Source organism: Bubalus kerabau, chromosome 17, assembly GCF_029407905.1.
Source record: "Bubalus kerabau isolate K-KA32 ecotype Philippines breed swamp buffalo chromosome 17, PCC_UOA_SB_1v2, whole genome shotgun sequence".
Lineage (NCBI taxonomy): Eukaryota > Metazoa > Chordata > Mammalia > Artiodactyla > Bovidae > Bubalus > Bubalus kerabau.
In genome coordinates this window covers 5,949,739-5,966,501 of record NC_073640.1, presented here as the reverse complement: position 1 = coordinate 5,966,501, position 16,763 = coordinate 5,949,739, and the positions used below count along the sequence as shown (strand labels likewise).

At 40.1% G+C, this 16,763-nt stretch overlaps 1 protein-coding gene across 2 annotated transcripts in view; it reads left to right on the top strand.

The window, feature by feature from the left end:
* Positions 1-13,158, top strand: part of LOC129631846 (craniofacial development protein 2-like) — a 41,350-nt gene extending 28,192 nt beyond the window's left edge. Inside the window, exons 7-10 of one of the 2 annotated variants that reach the window (XM_055553107.1) lie at positions 2,413-2,532; positions 4,649-4,768; positions 9,418-9,495; positions 11,709-13,158. In XM_055553107.1, the coding sequence (XP_055409082.1) occupies positions 2,413-2,532; positions 4,649-4,768; positions 9,418-9,463 (286 nt within the window). In that variant the 3' untranslated portion in view covers positions 9,464-9,495; positions 11,709-13,158. Of the gene's footprint in view, positions 1-2,412; positions 2,533-4,648; positions 4,769-9,417; positions 9,496-11,289; positions 11,605-11,708 lie in introns of those variants that run through there. The other variant, XM_055553106.1, reaches the window with a different exon arrangement.
* Positions 13,159-16,763: the final 3,605 nt, after the last annotated feature.

Genomic DNA, 16,763 nt, shown 5'->3' with positions numbered 1-16,763 from the left:
ACCAGCCTTCCACAAGGACGGTTTTGGGGGGTGTGAGGTCCTGGTACCATTAGTAGTCCACAAGCAGAAGGTTCCTGGTACCTTTATTTCTGTTGTGTGGACTCTGTTAGGCTGCTTGTGGCTAAAATCAGCTTAACTTTTGTATTAGATTCTTTCACTAAATGCTGCAGTCAAAATGATCAAATCTTTGTACCATAGAAAATGATTTAAATTTTCTGTTGACATTCCTAAATCTGGTATAAATGTTTATCAATAAAGAATTACTTCCTCTGGAAAAGGAAATGGCAACCCACTCCAGTATTCTTGCCTGGGAAATCCCATGGACAGAGAAGCCTGGTGGGCTGCAGTTCATGGGATTGAAAATGTCAGAGGACTGAACACACACTGCATCATGAGGAGAGACCGTAGGTGTGCCTTGGAGTTCTGCATTCAGAGCTGCTTTAAAGGTGTCATCCACATAGTATGACTATAATGTTAGGTTTCTAACTTAAAAAGTAGATATGCAAGAAACAACCAGGGTTTACTGTATAGCACAAGGAACTGTAGTCAATATCTTGTAATAAAGCATAATGGAAAATAATTTTAAAAATAATATATGTGCACATGCACAACTGAATCACATGCTGTGCACCTGAAGCACTGTAAGCCAACTACACTTCAATAAAATGGACGTTAAGAAAAAAATCACTACCAGTTCTGTGAAGCAGATCTGTTTTTTCTTTTTCAGTGGCCAGTGAGTATAGTCGTTTCTAATAAAGTTTTCAAACTTAGTATTTATATATATATAATGTAGAGAAGGCTCTATAGAGTTTTTATTTGATTCTCTGAGTAATACTGAGCCATCCTAAGAATTGAGTAGGAGAGTAACCGGATGCTTGTTTGAACTCATCCTTCAGTGTTTTCCAGCGGCGATTCTTTTTTATTTCAATTTTGTTCTTGGTTGTGCTGGGTCTCCATTGCTGCCCGAGGGCTTCCTATAGTTGTGGAGACAGGAGGCTGCTCTGTAGTTGCGGTCCGTGGCGTTCTCATTGCCACGGGGAGCTCGAGCTCTCGGTGCACCGAAGCTCCAGGCTGCAGTAGTTGTGGCTGTGCGCTCAGTGGTTGCAGTGCCTGGGCTTAGTTGCCCCAGCAGTAGAATCATCCTGGACCAGGATCAAACCCATGTCCCTGCATTGGCAGGCCAATTCCCATGTAGTGTACCACCAAGGAAGTCCCTACCACTGAAGATTTTTAGTGTAAACCTCTCAAACTCTTTATTTTGTGCCAATTATGTGGGTGAGCAGAAGTGAGGTAGTTCTTAATGAGAAAATTTAGTTGTCGTCCCAAGAACCCTGGAAGGAACAAGAGAAAAGAGAGAGACTTCTATTCCTTGCACATCTGGGATTTATAGGATTTCTCTCTCCTAGTGTTCTTTCCTGGAGAATCCCAGGGACAGAGGAGCCTTGTGGGCTGCAGTCCCCAGGGTTGCTAGGAGTGGGACACGACTGAGCGACTTCACTTTCACTTTTCACTTTCATCCATTGGAGAAGGAAATGGCACCCACTCCAGTGTTATTGCCTGGAGAATCCCGGGGACGGGGGAGCCTGGTGCGCTGCTGTCTCTGGGGTCGCACAGAGTTGAACACGACTGAAGCGACTTAACAGTAGCAGCAGCATTCTGAATGACCGGTTTGAACACTCCAGGTAACACAGTGACCGTAATCTTGGACCCTCTGACAGATTGGCGTTTAAACAAAATTTTTCAGATATTTTTAATGACTTGGTAATGCAGGCAGGCATTAGGCATTTCCCTTCTTCATGTGAAATTTCTGGCATCATTCATATCTTTATTTTATCCTTTAGGACTTAGTTTCATTGAGGGAATTATTTTTCAGTTTGAAACTGGACAGGATTCTCAGTCATGTAGCTTTCTTCCACTCCCAAATCACTGCTTGTTTATCTTCCGGTTGTTTAAGGTATAGAACAGGAGCCTTCTTGAGATAATTGCTTATACTGTTTTTATATTGTTTATACGAATTGTTTCTTCTTGAAACAATGCCAGTGTGTTTCTCCCAATTACTCCACCTCCCTGTTCCCACTTTGACTTAAGCATGAGCACTAATGTGCACTGGGAGAGCCCTTCAGTCTTTACTTTGGTGATCTCATGTGGGCTGTGTTTAGGGTTGACGGTCATGTGACAGAAGTAATGGAGGGGATTTGAGAGACATCAGACTTCCATCTGCTGTTGTTTCATTTGTTAAATTAATAAGGGGTAATGTCTTTATAAGTATTATAGGAAACTTGGATCATAACGCTCAGCAGCAAGAATTTATAGAAAGCCCAGTGATTTTTTTTCCCGTGTTATTTATGCCTTTTTCTTAGATTTTCTCTTTGTATTCCCCTTGTATTCTTGTTGTCTCCTTCCTTGGTGCAGGGTTTCTAAGGAAGTAGGTGAAACATCTCAAGAAGGGAAATCCATCTTCAAGCAAAATGAGAAAGAAGAACCTCAGTCCAGTGTCCCTTCAGTGGTGCCATCCCTTCCTGCCGGGTCAGGGTGAGTAGTCTAGACTTAGGCCCAGGTGTATCTGCCATGTTGGAGAAGATGTTTTCATTATAAGGATGCCATTTCCCTGTAGCTCTCATGACTCCTTTCCTAAGAGAAGGAATTCTGTTGCTGTTCTATCTTTGCTGAAATATTTGCCAAAATGGAGGATGCAGAGAAAAATTAGCCATTGGCTTCTTGTTTAATTCTGACAAAGTCCTGGTTTATATTGTTGGCCACAGAGCAGAACATGTAGTAGTCGGCCAGGGAATTTCCCATTTCAAATTGTTGTGTTTGTAGAGGGTTACAGAATAACTATATTTTTTGTGAGTGCTGAGACGAAAAATAGGCTCTTGGCTGAAACAGCACATTTTCAGATTTTCTCATCATATCCGAGAAGGCAATGGCAACCCACTCCGGTACTCTTGCCTGGAAAATCCCACGGACGGAGGGGCCTGGTGGGCTGCAGTCCATGGAGTCGCTAGGAGTCGGACACGACTGAGTGACTTCACTTTGACTTTTCACTTTCATGCATTGGAGAAGGAAATGGCAACCCACTCCAGTGTTTTTGCATGGAGAATCCCAGGGATGGGGGAGCCTGGTGGACTGCCGTCTATCGGGTCGCACAGAGTCGGACGCGACTTAGCAGCAGCAGCAGCATTATATTGTTTGAAAATAATCCTCTTTGAGTCGGACGCGACTTAGCAGCAGCAGCAGCATTATATTGTTTGAAAATAATTCTTTTTTAAAAAAAAAAATTTCATCTCAAAAAGGTTTTTATTTGTGAGTGGTTGCCTACATGGAAAAATATTGACATTTGTGTTGAACACTGTATTTTTTTTGGTGTGTGTGTGTCTGTGTTGGGTCTTAGTTGCAGCACACAGGATCTTTAGTTGGGCGTGTGAACTCTCAGTTGCAGCATGTGGGATCGAGTTCCCTGACCATGGGTGGAACCTGCATTGGAGTGAGGAGTCTTAGCCACTGGACCACCAGGGAACTCCCTGAACATTGTATTTTTTCACACACAGCTTCTGAGATATTTTGCCAACAAATGACTTGGCTAGAGATCTGTCCAAACTGCCCCCCTCCCAAGCTGTGTGTCGGCTTTTCCTTTTTCTTTTAATGAGCAGGAAAGAAGTAGCCCCAACCATAAAAAGTGGTTTCTGGATTCTTTAAGATGGGATTTTTAGGGAAAAGCATTTCATGTAAAAATAAATCCATATACAAATCAGCAACGAATATTCCAAGATAAGGATATTTAGTTGTGTTATTATTCATTGGTTTTTTTAAGTGAAACATTACTAGCTAAGGTAGGGAGATCATGTAAATAGTTATCATTAAGCCCGTATGTTTTCAAAGTCTTTAAATTGTGGTTAGCTCTTGATTGTAAAAGCTGCTCTGGTTTTAATAAAGTTCTTATTACAACTTCAGTGCATACCAGCCTTCCCTAGGAGACCGTTTTTTGGGATATGAAATCCTGGTGCCATTAGCTGTCCACATGCAGAAAGTTCTGGGTACCTGCATTTCTGTTTTGTGGACTCTGTTAGGCTGCTTGTGGCTGAAATCAGTGTAACCTTTGTATTAGGTTCTTTCACTAAATGCTTCATTCAAAATGATCAGCTCTTTGTACCATAAGGAATTTTGTGTCATCGTTGGGTTGTTGTACGAATAGAACAGGAGTCTTCTTTAGGGTATTCTAAATTGTTATTACTGTTGCTTTTCTCCTTTAAATAACGCCAGTGTGTTTCTCCCAGTTACTCCACATCCCTGTTCCCACTTTGACTTAAGCGTGAGCACTAATGTGCACGTGAGGTGCAGTGGGAGAGCCCTTCAGTCTTCACCTTGGTGATCTCACCTGGGCTCTGATTCAGGGTGATGGTCATGTGACAGAAGTAATGGAGGGGATTTGAGAGACATCAGACTTCCATCTGCTGCTGTTTCCTTTATAAAATTAACAAGGGGAAAATGTCTTTGTCTAGAAGGGTTACAGGAGACTTTAATCATAATACTCAGCAGCAAGAATTTACAGAAAGCCCAGTTGTTTTTTTCTTTGTAATTTTCTGCTTTTTCTTAGATTTTGTTTCTTTTTATTTCTCTTGTAAACTTGGTGTCTCCTTCCTTGGTGCAGGGTGTCTAAGGAAGTGGGTGAAACTTCTCAAGAAGGGAAATCCATCTTCAAGCAAAATGAGAAAGAAGAACCTCAGTCCAGTGTCCCTTCAGCGGTGCCATCACTTCCTGCTGGGTCAGGGTGAGTAATCTAGGCTCAGGTCCAGGTGTACTTGCCACGTTCGAAAAGATGTTTTCGGGACATTGACTCTGTTTTCCACCCCTGAGGATCTCATAGGGAGAAAAAAAAGGTCAAAGATGACTTATAGTTAATTTTAATAACACATTGTCAAGAACTTAATAGTTTTTCATCCCTTCATATTTTCCATAGTACATGAGTTATCTAGAGATGAAAACTAGAATTCTTTATTTGGAGGAAGGAAAATTTTCATTCTTAAAACTGCATGTAAGAAGTAAAGGTGACTGTTAAGTAGGAGGAGTCAGGGCACTGGCCTCGAGAGCAGTGAACATGGGCCACTCCTCCCATCACAGCACTGATCACCTCTGACTCCCGAGCAGAGCTCTCTCTTCTTGAGGTGTTTGGGGTACAATAAGTCACCTATAGTGGCTTCGCTAACCTTTCAATCCGTTTGTTGCTTTATCCTTCCCCTGCAAATCTGTGAAGTTTTTACTTATGTTTTTAATTAAAGAAGAAAGTTGGTTTTCCTGTCAGGTTAACAGTTTTTAGAGGACAGGCTTTTCTGATCTTTGCAGCCCTGGCTCAAAATGACATTGTGTACACTGGTGTGCGCTGACCCCTGCGACAGAGGTGTGAGTGCAGGTCATTAGTGTGAGAGGTGATTCCTGGAAACCAAGCTGGGAGGAGAAACGGTGTGGGAAGGTAGCCAGGGCAGGGTGTTTTCCAGCTGCTGCTGGTGGTGGCTGCTACTCTGTCCTGTTGGGGGACTTGGCTAGGGTGAGGAGGTTGGGGCGGTGTGATCCTCCAACTCCCTGCCATGCTGGCTCAGCTGCTTCCGTGGCACTCAGGCCATGGGCCGGAGGTTTTTGCAGTGACGCTGTTCTCAGGGTGTCGTGGCGGTGAGTGCAGGGACGTGAGGGAGGGCTGTGTTCACATCTGCTCCGTACTTTTTATCTGCTTCTTCATCCAAACGTTTGTCTCCCACCGGAGCAGCTAGGTGGTGGAAGTCATGGAGTAGTTTACCCAGGAATCTAAGAAGGAAAAGGACTTGAGTGCGTGCTGCCACAGTGGAAATGGGGTAAACATCAAGGAAGGCGGCTGTGAGAGGAGCAGAGTTCTCAAGACTGACTGTTAGTGCTCTAGGCCAGTACTTTTTAAGCTGTCGTTTGCAGTCATCATTTAAGAGAAATGAAATAGAATGAAGCAACATATTTTTAACCTTCTAATCATTACATTGTTTGGGATTCTCTTCAGATTAGTAGCTTTCAAACTTTATTGCCACTCACAGTAATGAATACATGTCATTAGGATTTACTCTGCTCATTAATATAGGTATGTATGATGACCTGTATTTTATGTCCATACTATGTGTAGTATGTGTCATTTGAAAAACTTTTATGATCCATTGATTTCATAATCTGCTACAACCTGTATGTGACAAATAATGCTCTGGGCTGCATAAGAAATTAACCTTCTGCAGGCTTCTATCTGGGTTAACAGGCTTGTAAGTGGTATTATTAAACAGTGTGTCTTGCATTTATTGTAAGTGTAACTATGAAAGTTACCTCTGGATTAAGTACTAGATAGCAATAAAGGCAATTTCTTCTGGCTTAGGTTTCTAGTATAGTTAGTTTCATGTAGAGTACATCATGCAAAATGCCGGGGTGTTTGACTCACAAGCTGGAATCAATTTGCTGGTAGAAATATTAACAACTTCAGATATGCATATGACACCACACTAATTGCAGAAAGCAAAGAGGAAGTAAAGAGCCTTTTGATGAAGGTGAAAGAAGAGTAAAAAGCTGGCTTAAAGCTCAACATTCAGAAAACTTAAGATTATAGCAGCTGGTCCCATCCGTTTGTGGCAAATAGACGGGGAAAAAATGGAAACAGGACAGTTTATTTTCTTTGGCTCCAAAATCACTGCAGATGTGACAGCAGCCATGAAATTAAAAAATGCATGCTACTTGGACGAAAAGCTATGACAAACCTAGACATCATATTAAAAAGCAGAGACCTCACTTTGCTGACAAAGGTCCACATAGTCAAAGCTATGATTTTTCCAGGAGTCATGTACGGATGTGAGAGTTGGACCATAAAGAAGGCTGAATACCAAAGACTTGATGCTTTTGACCTGTGGTGCTGGAGAAGACAGACTCTGGAGAGTCTCTTGGACAGCACGGAGATGAATCTAGTCAATCCTAAAGAAAATCAACCTGAATATTCATGTAGGACTGAAGCTGAAGCTCTGGTACTTTGGCCACCTGATGTGAAGAGAGGACTGCTTGGAAAAGATCCTGATGCTGGGAAAGATCGAGGGCGTTTGGAGGAGGGGATCCGAGAGCATGAGATGGTTGCATGGCATCATCAACTCAGTGGACTCGAGTTTGAGCAAACTCTAGGAGATAATGAATGACGGGGAAGCCTGGGGTGCCGCAGTCCATGGGTTTGCAAAGAGCTGGATTTGTCTGAGCAACTGAAGAACAACCAGAGCAGGGAAAGTTCTTCATTCAGTAGACTGACTGTGTTCTTTACATCTTAGAGAGTGACTCATGGCATAGCAACAGGCATCCACCAGAATCTTCAGCCTCAGATTAGTTTCATTTTGTTGTATCAGGAATTCAGTATGTGTTTTGCTCTAAGAAAATAGTTTCATGTAGCATAATTTTTACTTCTTGTTTCCTTGAGTGTTGAGTAAAATAATGTTTTGATGCTTAAAGATTCTACTTGGAAACAGTGTGTTTTAGAAAATACTGTTAGCATACTTCTGAAGATAACCAGAGGAAGGCGAAGTGGCATCTTGGCACGTTCACCTTGTTTAAGTAACTTCTGTATTTCATGCCTTACATTCTTAGCCTTTTTTCTTTTGAAACTTTCGACTTTGTATTGTGATACAGGAATTAATAAACAGTGTTATGAGGGGAACAGAGAATGGGCTCAGCCATACATATACATGTGTCCGTTGTCCCCCAAATTCCCCTCTCATACAGGCTGCTCAAGTATTGAACATTGTTCCATTTGCTATAACAGATCCTTGTTGGTTATCCATTTTTAGAATATCAGTGTATATGTCCATGCCAAACTCTTTTTAACTATCCCTTCCCTTCAATCATCACACCCCCTCCAATCCCCACAACATAAGCTTGTTTTTGAAGTCTGTGAATGTAAGTTTATAGCATTTCTTTTCAGATTCCACATAAAGGACATGTCAGATTTTTCCTTCTCTGTCTCACTTCGCTCTGTATGATACTCTAACTTAGTCCACATCTCTACAAGTGACTCTGTTGTTCATTTTTTATGTCTGAGTAATACTCCATCATATAGATATACCCCATCTTGTTTATCCATTCCTCTATTGATGGACATACAGGCTGTTTACATGTCCTGACCATGTAAATAGTGCTGCAGTGAACAGTTGGGGCACATGTGTCTCTTTGAATTATGGTTTTCTCTGGATCTATCTCCAAGAGTGAGATAGCTGGGTCACATAGTCATTCTGTATTTCGTTTTTTACGGAATCTCCATGGTCTCCTCCATAGTGCCTGTATCAATTTAACATCAGAGGTGAGAAATGAGGAAATTGTTCAGAAACCGAGTGATCGGATATCAAGGGTGAGCGATTCTGTTTAAACTGATTTATCAGGATGCTTGTTAAAACTGAACTAAACAGGCCAAACTGATTTAGCAGGATGCTTGTTAAAACTGAACTAAACAGGCCCAACAGGGATGGTGGCCAAGCCTTAGACTTGGTTAAGATGCCTGACTAAGGTTGGATCAAGAAGAGTCTGTGGTGCATACAGGACACCATCTGGGGCAGCATGGAGACCGATAGAGGGAATCTAGGTGGGTCAGACAGTGACTTATCTTTTAGTAGATTAACGAACTCACTCCTTGAAGGACATTCAAGGAAAATCAGCTTCTGTGAAAACTCCAGAGAAACTTAATAGAGGACAAGGAAATGTCTTCCTGAGTCAAAAAGTCTTCACAGTTTGTACATGAAAATGGGGAGACATCGCACTATGATACATGTACTTTGAATTTCTCACTAAACCCGATCATTTGTTTTAGCTACACAGTTGTAGTGTCACCCGTGCAGTTGTAGTTTTGCTTGGGAAACAACAGTGTCAAGAGAAATTCAGTTGATCTGAGGTGTGTTGCACACATTTTATCAGTGCAGACATCAGTATGTGGTGCAGGCTGCACACAAATGGTATGGAAAGTCTTCAGGGGTAGAATCTATAGGAAATATCGGATTTATTAAAAGAATTATTTAATGCAGTAAAATATTTTCATTTTCATGTTTTTAGTTGCTTCATTGAGACATGCGAAAAGATACTTTAAACATTCTGTTACCATTTTTTTAAGTGACTTTGGTTTATTCTTGGGTCTTGCGGTGTAAATTAGAATTAGTGGTTATTAATTTCCTAGTCTTAATGGGGTTACCTAGTGGTGGGTCTTCAGCCTTCTTTTCCAGTGTTTGGTTATGACTCCCAGAAAGTGGCTAAAGTTTAATTTTCAGATATGCCTTCCACTGGGTCCTTTACGTTTTCCTTCAAGAGAATTTTTATCCTTAATGAGAAAGAATTAGTTTTTTCAAACCCAATTTAAGCTCTTGTAATTTTTCCTCTAATGCTTGTCTTTTTAATTTTAAGGCCTGAAAACTGTGACCTTCAAAAGAACCAGGACTGCAGCAATTAAGTATCTGACTTTATCCTTAACCACCTGAACTGGTTTGTATGAAATACAGTCATTTTTATCTGTTTTCAAAATAGTTTCTGGTCGTTAAATCTGACATTTTTAAAGGAAAGTTCTCATTGTGAGTGTAAAGCTAACTGTCCATGAGATCGTGTGCAGTGGTATTTGATTTAAAGCAATATGCACTCTGGCTTCTTGATTTAAAATAGCTAGGAGGATCAGTTTACCAGGGATAGTCACAGAAAAATTAAAAAGTAAGGAAATGGCATCCCACTCCAGTATTCTTGCCTGGAGAATCCCATGGACAGAGGAACCTCACAGGACTGTAGTAAGAGTTGGACACGGCTTAGCAACTAAACCACCACTGCCAATCACAGAGAAAAATTACAAAGTATCACATAAAGTAAGTAGGTATTTCCTTTGAACTATTAGGCCATTAGACCACTTATCAAAATAATAGTGATAGATATACTCAGATAGGTGGAAAATTATAAGAATTGGATACAGGCAAATGTCTTCACAAATTCTACAAGATTACTCTCCAATACACAAATATCAAATCATTCTTTTGAGAAAATTTTTGTGTCTTTAGTTTAAGAGTATGGCAACCCACTCCAGTGTTCTTGCCTGGAGAAGCCCAGGGACGGGTGAGCCTGGTGGGCTGCCGTCTGTGGGGTCGCACAGAGTCGGACACGACTGAAGCGACTTAGCAGCAGCAGCAGTTTGAGAGTCCATTTTTCAGTTCAGTGAGCTGGGATTTGAAAAATAAGCGTTCAGTTTAAGAAATTTGTTGTATAAAATGATTTTAGTCATTTCTGTTGAAAGATGTCTCAGTATTCTCCCCTAAAGTTTTTTTTTTTTTTGATTCAGTGTCAGAAACTGAACTTGACTTAGTGGACCACTACCCCTACATACTAATTTTGAACATACTCATCCATGACTTAAATGTTTATTTTTCCTTTAAAGCCAAGATGCTAAAAGTAGTGCATTTGGAAAGTTGTCTTTGTTTTGTTTTGTTTTGTTTTTTTTCCCCATCTCTTTCATGTTTGATTATCTTCTGTTTTCAAAAACTTCAAATATAAAATGGATCATGAGATTATTGAATGTTTGATCCATCATGTGAATGATAAGAAATGTTTGTTTCCTCTTAGGGTTTATTTTCATTTCTGATCCCCAATAAACAGTTATTTGAGGCTGCTGCTTTGTATGCATGCTCAGTTGTGTCTGGCTCTTTGGGGCCCTATGGACTCTTACGTCCATGTGATTTTCCAGGAAAGAGTACTGGAGTGAGTTGCCATTTCCTCCTCCAGCGAATCTTTCAGTTATTAGAATCGATCCCAACTCTCCTGCATAACAGGTGAATTCCTTTATTGCTGAGCCTTTGGAGTAGCCATGTGGGGGTGGTTGCTCAGATCAAAAAAATACTGGGCATTTATTTTGAATATTTTTTCACGAATAGTTTCTGGGAGTTTTGCCAACCACTGATTTTACTCTAGAAGGATATGTAACCACCTCTCCCCAGCTGTATGTCCACTTTTTCTTTTTTTATGACTTGGAAGGAAGCAACCCCAACCATTAAAAAACTGATTTCTGGATTCTTTAAGATGGAAGTTTTAGGGTAAATGTGTTTCATGTTAACTTCATCCATATACAAATGAGTGATGAATCTTCCAAGATAAAAATGTCTAATTATGTTATTAATGTTTTTTTTTAACAGGAAAACATTACTTAAGAAATAAAGTAGGGAGAAAAGTTTCATGTAAATAGTTATCTTTAAGCCTTTATGTTTCCTCAGTTTTTAAATTGTATGTTTTTTTTGATTCCAAAAGCTCCTCTGGTTTGAATGAAGTTCTTATTACAACTGCAGTGCACACCAGCCTTTCCTAGGAGACCATTTCCCGGGATGGGAAGTCCTGGTGCCATTAGCTGTCCACATGCAGAAGGTTCTGTGTACCTGCGCTTCTTTTTTCTGTAGTCTGTTTGGCTGGTTGTCACTTAACTTTTCAGTTAGTTTATTTCACTAAATGATATAGTCAAAATGATAAAATCTTTGTACCGTGGGAAATTATTTCAATTTTATTTTTCTACTGACGTTTCTAATTCTGGTATAAATGTTTATCAATAAAGAATTACTTTCAATTCTGTGAAGTAGAACCGTTTTTTTCTTTTTCAGTGGCCAGTGAATTTAATATTTGTAATATGGTTTTCTAACTTTTTAAGCTTTTTATTTTATTTTTTTATAACTTAGAGAAGACTCTTGAGAGTGCTTGGAGTGCAAGGAGATCAAACCAGTTAATCCAAAAGGAAATCAGCTGAATATTCGTTGCAAGAACTGTTGCTGAAGTGAAGCTCCAATACTTTGGCCATGTGATTTGAAAAGATGACTCATTGGAAAAGACTGAGATACTGGGAAGAATTGAAGGCAATAGAAGAATGTGCCGGCAGATGATGAGATAGTTAGATAGCATCATCAACTCAATACACATGACTTTGAGCAAACATCAGGAGATACAGTGGGAGGACAGAGGAGCCTGGTGTGCTTCAGTCCATGGGGTCGCAAAAAGTTGTAAAATGTGTTTTTGTATTTCCTTTAGGTTCAGCTTACTAGTTTATAGTAACATTCTCTTCCAAAATCTGATTAAACACTGCTTACTTCTTGAGTCTTATTAATTTAGCTTTTGGGACTATATGTTAACATGAAAAACTTCTGTATTTCACACTGGGATAGAAAACTGGTAACAGTTTGTGGGGGGAAAAAAGGTATCATTTCAGTAGTAGGTCCAATGAGGAGAGGCTCTAAGGTTGGCTCAGTATTCTGTGACATCCTAAATCTGTTTCTGCTCTGCCACTTTCAGCAAATTGAATGGTCCAATTTGGTTGCTTATCCCACAGTTACAAGGAAACAGCTTCAGTTCCAGGCAATGCAGATAGACAGTGTCTGGCAGGATACTACCCTTTCAATTCTTTTTTTTTTTTTTTCTTGTTTTAGGTATACTGTAAATGCACAAATCTTATATGATAAAATTTTACTCATGTGAGGTGGTAGCACTTTGATCAAGATACAGAATGTCTCTAGCACCCCAGTAGGATACAGAGTTCAGCCAGAAGCCTCAGTATTGTTTCCCAATAGGATCTTTTTCATTTCTAAAAAGGTGATGACCCAAGATTGGACAGGGCACAGAGAGTATGGTGGATGAGATGGTAAAGGGTTGAGTTTGGTAGGAAGGACTCCATAAACTATTGCCAAGACAACAGGGTAATAGTGAACCAGCAAACTTAATAGGGGGTTGGGATTTGTATTTTTCCCAACTGGAGACATTTGTCTAAAGGGATTCCTCAGTTTCCGGCTATTTCTGCTTGGTGGGATTATGTGCCCTGTGTTGGCAGATTCTCTGGTTTCTGAAAGGAAGTTGGGAATCTAGATTACTGGGAAACACTCAACTTTTAAATGCTTATATTATTGAGTATTCCCACCACCACAAACAACAGTAGGAACAGCAGGAACCAGTTTCAGTCTGTAAGGTCACCACATATATTCAATTAGTGGAAATACAGGGTTGGGTACCTGTGGGACTCCGGACTTACTATATTTGTCAACTGATCAGTACGTAATCCTGTTTTATGTGTGTTTGTGTTGAAAGATGCTGTATTTAATCTTTGTAGCAAATAATGATAAGCAGTATATGCATGCGTTCTAAGTTGCTTCATTTGTGTCTGACTCTTTGTGACCCCGTAGGCTGTAGCCTGCCAACATCTGCCCATGGGATTTCCCAGGCAAGAATACTGGAGTGGGTTGCCATTTCCTCCTCCATGAGGATCTTCCCGACCCAGGGCCATGTTTCTTGCGTCTCCTGCATTGGCAGGTAGACTCTTGACTACTAGCGCCATCTGGGAAGCCTCATGCTATATGTATAATGAAAGTTGTTTGAATGACAGCAATGTTATGTACAACACTGAGATTGTACTGCTTTGTCTTTCCCTCAGTTTTACACACACAAACTACAAACATACATTACACATAAAAGTACAGTAAACATATAGTATTCATATAGAGACATAGTCTGTATAGTAATGCAAATAGTCTTGAGAAAGGAAAGATTGAGCATTTAACATTTTATAAAGCATTACGTAACATTTTCCTGTTGATGGAGCTGCAGGCTGCATAATGATACAGTGCACAGTGTGGTCAAACCTTTCGACCTTGGCTTAGCCCACCAAAACCAAGGGAGAGGTTGGTGGAACTCATTCTGCAGATGAGGGAGAGTGGCAGGTTGACATATATCAGTTCAACCTTAAAGATTTGGTTCTCACCACTTGTTGAGTGGAGAAATAGCTCCAGAAAGAAGAGTATGGGTGAAAGCGGAAACCTCACTCAGTTGTGGATGTGTCTGGTGGTAAAAGTAAAGTCATGCTATAAAGAACAATATTGCATATATACCTTGAATGTTAGATCCTTGAATCAAGGTAAATTGGACATGGTCAAGCAGGAGATGGCAAGGTTAAAAGATCGACAGTTTTAGGAATTAGTGAACAAAAATGGACAGGAATGGGAGAATTCAGATGACCATTATGTTTACTATGGGCAAATATCCCTTAGAGGAAATGGAGTAGCCCTCATAGTCAACACGAGTCGGAAACGCAGTACTTGGGTGAAATCTCAAAAACAACAGAATGATCTCAGTTTATTTCCAAGGCAAACCAGTCAGCTTCACAGTAATCCAAGTCTATGCCCCAACCACTAATGCCGAAGAATCTGAACGACTACAAGACCTAGAATACCTAAAAATCCTTTTCATAGGGGATTGGAGTGCAAAAGTAGGAAGTTGAGAGAGAACCTGGAGTACACAGGCAAGTTTGGCCTTGGCGTACAAAATGAAGCAGGGCAAAGGCTAAGAGCAAGAGGAGAAAGGGGCGACAGAGAATGACGTAGTTAGGTGGCATCACTGATAGTGAATGCGAGTCTGAGCAAGCTCCGGGAGAGAGTGAAGGACAGGGAAGCCTGGCATGCTGCAGAGCTAGGTGGAACTCATTCTGCAGATGATGATGAGGCTGACAGGCTGACATCTGTGCAGCCTCAGAGCTTTGGGTCTGACTTGATGTAGTTGGCACTTTCCCCTCCTAAAGTAGCTCCAGAGACTGGGCCAGTCCTGTCTGCTTGGCTTTTTGTCTCACGTCTTTAAGCATCTCATCATAAGGGGCAAACACACTGGAAGTTAATCATTTAAATTTGAGGCTTCAATCAAGGATAGGGTTACACCCTTCCATGTCAGTGAAAATTTGTTTTCAAGGCAGAGTTGCATTCTGTTACTTTGGCTACTATAAGAGGGACAGTTCTGGACTCCGGCTGACTGTCATCACTGTCTATTGCTTTCTCTGCCAAAATTTCCTTCACATTTTCCTTCATGTTACCAAAGCCTTCACTTATTTGCTGTGCAGCATGCATTATGTTTTTGACACTGTTATTCATTCTTTCTGCAGCACCTTCAAAGCCTTCGAAATTTTCCACACAGCCTGGCCAAACATTTTCCCAACAGTTAACAGGCTCGTGCTTGGTGTCCCAGGCTGTGCCAACATAATCACATTGGGTATAGTGACTGACTTCCAGTAGTTCGTCCATCACGGTAGTTTCCTTGTTGGCTTTGAGAGCTTCGAAAGCCTTGTTACAAAACTCCCTTGTATACTGTGCCTTGAAGACATTTATTATGCCCTGATCCACAGATGAGAGACTTAGTATTTGGGGGCGTGAAAAGAACTTATACATAGGGGTGGGCATTTTTGAGTTCTTCATAGCAGTGGACTAGGGCATTATACAAAATTTAACAAAATCTTGAAGCCAAAGTTGCCATAGAGAAAGTATTCAACTTCTGGTTTGAAACAGCTGTGGAATCAATCAGATGTCATCCATCCTTTTTTGTTCCACCTCCAATGGACTGCAAATGGTTCACACTTTTCCAGTGAAGGTTAAGTGCTGGTGAACTTGAAGCTCTGTACACCAGTAGGGGTTTGCACTTGAAGTTGCCCTCGTACTCCATGTCCAAAGAATCCGCAACATGATGGTAGGGGTTACGCAATCATGATAAAATCAGATTCCACACTCACCAGGTGAGTGACCCAGATACTGGAGAACGCTAATACCAAAGATGTTCTCCCACTATTGTAAAGGTTCTGAGCCCCACAGCAGGCTTCCCAGAATGGGGAACCAGCCAAAGGACTGGGTATCCCCAGGGAATCTGACTTTGATAGCGACCCGGATTTGATTACAGAACGTAACCTTAAATATAAATTGTAGTTATCTTAAATGTAAATAGGTTAAATACACTAACCAAAAAATAGAGACTGGATGGTTGGGTGAAAACATGCATGTGAACCTCCACTTAACACATCACTCTACTAAAACCCCCAAATTGTATGTAATAATTTTATATTGTTAGGTTAATCATTTCCATTATGGCTTGCAATTCTAAGTATCCTATCTTTTTTGTATGGCTATGGATTTTGAAAACCGAAAAACAACTTTTACTATTGTGATTATGTAACTAATTTGCTTCATACCATTGTATTGTGATTGGTCAACAGAAAATAGAATTCTTTATCACTGAAACTACCATTTAACAGAAAAACATGAAATCACTTTTTAAAATCCGGAATTATCTTGCAATTTTTTGAAAAACAGAAATGCCCAGGCATTGCTTTTTGTCTCCAGAGCTTCAGATGTGTTTCTAATGAGCAGACATGTTTAAAAACAACTGGACTATGTATGATGTTTTACTTTTATCTAGTTCATTTCACATCTTCTATTTCATATTCAGTGCCCCCTTTTCATTTTGTTTATGGTTCCCAATTTCTCCATCTTTTTGTTGCTGTTCTCTGTCAAAGTTCATGAAGCATAGTAGAAAAGCTTTTATATACATATATATAAATAGTATGTATAACATATTTTAGAAAACTTAAGACTTTTTGCATAGCTAAAAGTTTATCACATTTTGATTCCACTTGTTTGTCTTAGTATGAATAGAATGCTAGATTTCTAATTTACATTCAGTCAAAACTTTGATATAGTTCCATGTATTCTGGCATTTAGTATTTCTGCTAACAGTCTAGAAAGTTTATTGGTGATTTAAAAAAAATTTGAATTGAGGCTTAAAACTTATAAGAAATAGTATGTTTTTTAAAAAAAAAAAACAGGAAATTAACATGCTACGATATTTTGTACATGTTTTCAAATTACACAAAATTTTATGCTATTGTCCATTGTTTTTTTCCATACCATATTCAAGACTCCACATTGTATTTAATTGCATTG